Raw genomic sequence first — 5,959 nt, 5'->3', positions numbered from 1 at the left:
CCTTCAGGGACCACCTGCACTGTGTCAGGAGCTTGGGCTGTGAAAGCAGCTCGTCGCAGAAGAGAGAAAGGTGATGCTTTTGCACTGGCGTTCCCGTGATCCAGTGGGACCAAACGGGTTGTCGCTGGGCAGGAGAGTTTCAGGCTGCCAGGAAGCATTTCCATGTGAGGAGAACCTTTCTGCCAAATACAGCAACCAAGGGAATCCACGCCCTTCCAAGCAGAAGGAAAAAATCGGAATTTTCCTTGTAGAAAATGGAAAGGTTTGGAGTGCAAGTCAGTGCTGGAATGCGCCCGCATGTCCGTGTGGATTTTGCTAACCTGCAAGGCCAGACTGGGAAGATGGGATCCCTGCACCCAAAGGTTATGCTGCAGCCAAAAAGGGTATTACGTAAAAGAATGAAAGTTGTTGGTTCTGTCCTCTGTTTGCTGTTATCTGTGGCTTGGGTTTGTTCCGGTGGATCTGTTGGCTGTTGCTGAGAGCTGGGAGAGGGGCAGGGCTGAAGAGCTGACCGAAAAAGGAAGGCGGATGAGAGGGGAGGGGACAGAAAAGGAAGTGGTGCTTAGAGAATGGAAGTTCCTGAGAAGCCGTCCCATTGGAAACGGGACAGGGACCTCCCCCGGCTGCGAAAGGGTAGAAAAAGCAGCAGTTTTGTTGGAGGGGGTGTGTGCTCGGCTCAGCTGACTCGTTACAAATAACCAGTTTGCTCTTGCTTCCAAGAATTTGTCCGCACTCCAATGCATGGGAAAGTAACAAGTGGAAGGCTAGAGAAGAACACGGCTTGTGCTGCTGATGCCTTCAACGCTCAGCGCAAGGAGCTTGAGTGTGGGCCGGCTTCTCCTTGAGGACGCGTCCATCCGTGCTGGCTGAAGCCCCGTCCCCCTTCTGGCTGGGTTCCCCTTGCAGAGCCTCAGCCCCGCTGTGTCCGGGCCCCTGGGGAGGTGGGAGAGTGCCAGGGGAGAGGTGCGTGCCGTGTAAACATTGCCCCTGTCTGGTGCCCCTGGGGAGGTGCGTGCGGTGCCGGCAGTGCCCCTGTCCCTTATGTCCCCGTGTTCAGGTGGGCGCAGAGAGGACGGGGGCTCCTGCCTGCCCCGCGTCCTGTCTGCCTGCGGGGCCTGTGCCAGGGCAGCCGGGCTGTGACTGCAGCCCTGTGTCCCCCTCTCGCTGTGCCCGGCACTGCCGGCCCTGCTGCCCTGCTCCCGGAGCCCCGTCCCCGGGCAGAGCCGTTCCCTCGCCGGGCGCAGCCGGCTGTGCCTGGGCAGCGCCCTCAGCCGAGCGGGGATGCAGAGCTGCGGGAGCCCACGGCTCTGTGCCGGCCGCACACCGGAGCTCCCAGCTCCAGCTGGCAGCGCCTCAGCGCCCTGTGCCCTCCCGCCCCGACAGCCGCGCCAGGCCCTGCCCGCTGCCCTCATGGTGCCACTCCTGGCCCCACTGCTCTCCAAGGGCTTCTCCGGGGGCACCTTCCTGCGGCCTTTCCGTCCCTGCACGAGGCCCACCAGCAACCCGCAGAGGGGCTGATTCCAAGGGCCTGGAGGCCCAGCACCAGGGGCAGAGGCTTCCCGCTGACAGAGGGAGGGGTTAGGCTGGACATGTGGAAGAACTTCTTGGCTCTGAGGCTGCTGAGGCCCTGGCCCACGCTGCCCACAGAAGCTGTGGCTGCCCCATCCCTGGCAGTGTTCCAGGCCAGCATGGATGGGGCTTGGAGCAACCTGGCCTAGTGGAAGGCGTCCCTGCCCTCGGCAGCAGGGTTGGAACAAGATGATGTTTAAGGGAGCCTTCCAAGCCAAGCCCTTGTGTGATTCTGTGATCACAGGGCCTGGGGACAGCTGGGCTTAATTTCTGATTAGAACCAGTTCAGCCCTGTAAGTTTGGTTGAGTTCAAGGAGACTCTTCACGAGCCCACATTCCCAGCGCATGAGATTTACCAATGCTCTGGGTCTGGCTGAGATCAACAAAGTCTTGCACGATCCAGATTCTGCAATATTGCATTTTATTGAAGCAACAGCAAACCAGTTTCTGGCTTGCCTCTCATAAATGCACTGACTATAGAGCATTAATAGGGGCCACGAGGGATAGTGACACTAAGTACGTATACTATATATATATGTATATACAATATCTTGTAAATTTTATATTGTTAATGTTTAAATATAATTACTTATTAAAATATTGATCATTATTTTTATCATGATGTAATAATTAGATGTTTTGTGTCTTTGATATTATTTATACTGGTATATGCTTTTGTTTTATTATATTTACTATTATAGATGATTATCAATAAACTTTATAATATATAATATGTCTACTCTATGTCTTTATATCTATGAAATAAAAATCTAGATTCTTATGGATTCAAAGTTTCAGGTCAGCACCAACAGAGTTGGTCCAATGCTGACCTAAAGGTGTCCCTTCTGGGGACAAGGACAGGCACCGTCCCCTGACCGATGGCGGGCAAGCAGCGCTGATTGGTCCTCTTGGTCTTTTTTTCCCTGTTTCTTTCTTCTTTTTCTGTCCCACATTCCTGCTTCTTTTACACTCTGATTTTTGGCCCTTCCCAAAGGCCAGGAACAGTTGCATGCTACCAGTGGGGGTTGGTGACTTTGGCCATGCACGTAAGGCATGTGCTCTCTTCATGCGTGTTCTCGCGAGTGGGAAGTTCATGCGCAAGTGGAGCTCGATGTGGATCTGTGTGACCTTTTTTGGAAAAGGAAGTGATACAGGGAGGTAGAATAAACCCTCCCGTAGCCCTCCACCTGCTGAGGCAGCAGGAGAGGCTGTGGGACCTCTGCCAGAGTCTTTGCACGCATCCTCTTCTCCTTAAAGGTGCAGATTCGTAACCCAGCTTGTTCTGCACAGTGAAGGGGAGTGAGGCCAACGGTGCTAGAGAGGTGCAGGGGCTCTTCTGGGCCTCAGGGAAACAACCCGGTGCCGAGAGGCCTCTGCTTCACTCCGGACGTCATTCTGTACTTGGGCCTTGCTGGAGCCAGGGGCCACATAGGTGAGAGGCCCAGCTCCTGTTTTTCTCAACCAGCCCCATCAATTCTTCGCTGATTTCCAGCAAGTCTGCAGCACATCTGGCGTTCAGCGCAGTGACCGAGCACTGGAGCACATTGCCCAGAGGTTGTGGAGTCTCCCTCGCCGGAGATAGTCAAGAACCGTCCGGACGCAATGCTTTGCAATGCACAGCAGGAAGAGCCTGCTGGAGCACCCCTGGACAAGATGATCTCACCGGTGGTCCTTTCAAATGTGAACTCACCTGGGATTCTGGGATCGGCATCTTTGCACAAGGTGAAGCTCTCAGAGGGAAAATGGACTCTAAGACAGAGCTGGCGGCAGTCACAGTCCAGGTGGCAATGGGACTCTCTCTCACAAGGCCCCTGGCCACGGCCTCTTCAGCCTCATCAGCTTTGACTCCCCGAGCGTGCTTTTGCTCTAGAGGACAGGTGTGGCAGCAACTCCCAGGGCCGACTGAGCAGTGCCTTCTCCATGTTCTGCACGCTGAGGTCTGTGTCAGCTCCTCCCTGAGGAGTAGATTCTGCACACAGACCCCAGAGAACACAAAAAGGAATGGCAGGATTCGCTCTTGCGTGCTCCCCGATCTGTGTAGCCAACCTGGTCATCACTGGCTGCAGTGCTGAGGAGACTGTTGGGACGACACTGCTGCTGCTGCTGTCGATGGCAGAGTGCTGCTGCACAGCGCTTTCCCTTCCCTCTCTGTATCCCACACTCTCCCCTCTTTTCTCCTGTACAATCAGGGGAAACTCTGCTGCCAGCTGCCAGTCCCACAAGCACAGCTCTAAGCAGGAGAACCTCTTTCAAGGATCATTGTTGAGGATTCTTCTGAACCACATCCGCAGATCCACATACTCGCTCATTGCCTGGGAGTGGGCGGCCGGATCCATCACCAGGTGATGGAAGAGATTGCACGTCCTGGCCATTTGCACCTCTGGGGGCAAACTGATCTCCCCAGGGAGCCACCGGTTGCCCAAAATAAAATGGTTGAGGCGTCTCACTTCCACGCATAAGCGCAGGTTCTCGCTGATACCCACCAGTCGCCTCACGAAATCTCTCCTGCGCCACTGTGACACAGGTACGATGTTCAGGAGGTGCATAACAATGGTCTTTGTGGTGTAGGTGGAAATGCCTAAGCCCAGTTGAAGACGGGTGAAGAACTGCAGGCATTTGAGGTGCAAGCTGTCAGGGGGGGCCTGCCTGGCGATGCACTTGAAGAACTTCACCTCTGCCACAGCGTAGGTCTCAGGCCACGTTGTGCTTGAGGTGCAGGCCTGTCTAGGCTGGCTGCTCACAAAGATGTCTGAGTCGCCTTGCCGCACCCCGAACAGCACCTCAATGCGGAAGTTTTCTCTGCCCTTGGTCACCTGGAATTGGCAGGAGCGTTTGGAGGGCAGCAGCACTAAACGCCAGGTGTGTGACTGAGGCAAAGCTGGCCAGATGGCTCTCACCAGCTGGTAGAACCAGCGGGCAGTTTTCTGCACATCGAGGTAGGCGCCGGTGCACAGGGTGTGAAGGAGGCTGGGATCCTGATTCCTCTTCAGCTCCTCCTCGGGGTGGTGCAGGAAGCACAGCATGTTCTCACCCTGCTGCTCCCTCGTGCAGGTGCACTCCAGCTGCACACGGACACGGAAGTTCCTGCCGTGCCTCTGCTCCTCAGTGTCACGCTCCAGGTGGAAGGTGTGCCCTCGGGGAGGAGTCATGGGCACGAGCACGCGGTACACAACATCCTGCTCGCGGGGACTCCAACCTTCAAAGGCACTGCCCACTCCAATGGCTCTTTGCAGGACCGGGTAGAAACTGCCAGACAAGATGTGGCCAAAGTAAATTGTGAAATTGTCCATCAGTTCAGTTGTCCACTCGCAGCCTTTCTTCAGGTCCTGGACAGGCCACTGTATGCGTTCCATTAAAATCCTTCCTCTGTTATCTTCAATATCATGCTCTCCTTCTTCGGCTTCACGTGCATCATTATTGTTGTTTTCTGCATTTGCAGCTGCAATGACAACTTCATTTCCAGCACCATCTTCGTTTGCAGCACCATTGCCGACATCCTCTACGTTGCCATCATCATTGTTGTCTTCCTCCCGATTCGCATCATTGTTGTCTTCTTCATTTCCAACACCTTGTTCGTTTGCATCCACATTTCTCACTTCCTCTTCATTTCCAACAGCTTCTTCTTCATTTGCATCCACATTTCTCACTTCCTCTTCATTTATACCATTGTTTTCTTCTTCATGCTCCTCTCTCCTCAGGCTCCTTTCCCTCCAGATAAACCATGGGGCCGAGAGAAGGAGCAGGAGCCCAGCAATGGCCCAGATCTGCCAGTGCTGCAAGGCAGACCAGAGCAGCTCTCGCCAGGCCCCTCTACTCTGCTTCAGGGTGAGCTGCTCCACTTCCCACTCCAGAAGAATCCTCTCCACTTCCTGGCTCATCGCACGTGCCTCCATGCGCAGACGCATCGCCTCGTCCAAACCATCACCCACGGGCCGCAGGTAGTGGACTAGGCTTTGCAAGAGCAAGAACCAGAATGCCAAGGAACCCATGGTCTGCGGGCGAATGGAGAGAAGGCCTTGAGTGGGGCGGGGAGGGAGGCAGCCGGCAGTGGGGGCAGCAGGGACGGGAATGACAGGGGCCTGGGGCCAGGAAGGACAGGGCCCCAGACAGCTGGCAGGCAGCAAGGCCTGTCCCGCTGCCCCAGCAGCAGCAGCAGCAGCAGCAGCAGCAGCAGCAGCAGCAGCAGCAGCAGCACCGTGCCCTGGCCAAGGCTCTCCCGTGAGGGGCTGTCCCTGCCCTGTGCAGCCGGAGAACCCTCCCCTGGGTGCAGCGTTTCTGCCCCAGCCCTTGTCCCCAGCCCAGCCTCCCCGCCACGTGTGCACTCACCGCTTGCCCAAGCAATACAGGGCCAGCGTTACCTGCTGGGGCCTTTGGTAGCTGCCCCCATTGT

The 5,959-nt window shown here is 55.7% G+C and overlaps 1 protein-coding gene across 1 annotated transcript; it reads right to left on the bottom strand.

Annotated features, from left to right (window-relative positions):
• Positions 1–3,770: 3,770 nt before the first annotated feature.
• LOC116445694 (inositol 1,4,5-trisphosphate receptor-interacting protein-like 1) lies at positions 3,771–5,959 on the bottom strand. The gene has a single exon (XM_032112591.1). It carries the CDS (start codon positions 5,556–5,558, stop codon positions 3,819–3,821), a length of 1,740 nt encoding a protein of 579 aa, XP_031968482.1. The 5' UTR covers positions 5,559–5,959; the 3' UTR covers positions 3,771–3,818.

Source organism: Corvus moneduloides, chromosome 6 (genome assembly GCF_009650955.1).
Source record: "Corvus moneduloides isolate bCorMon1 chromosome 6, bCorMon1.pri, whole genome shotgun sequence".
Classification (NCBI taxonomy): Eukaryota; Metazoa; Chordata; class Aves; order Passeriformes; family Corvidae; genus Corvus; species Corvus moneduloides.
Note: the sequence above shows the minus strand (reverse complement) of the source record. Positions and strands in the feature narration are given on the sequence as shown.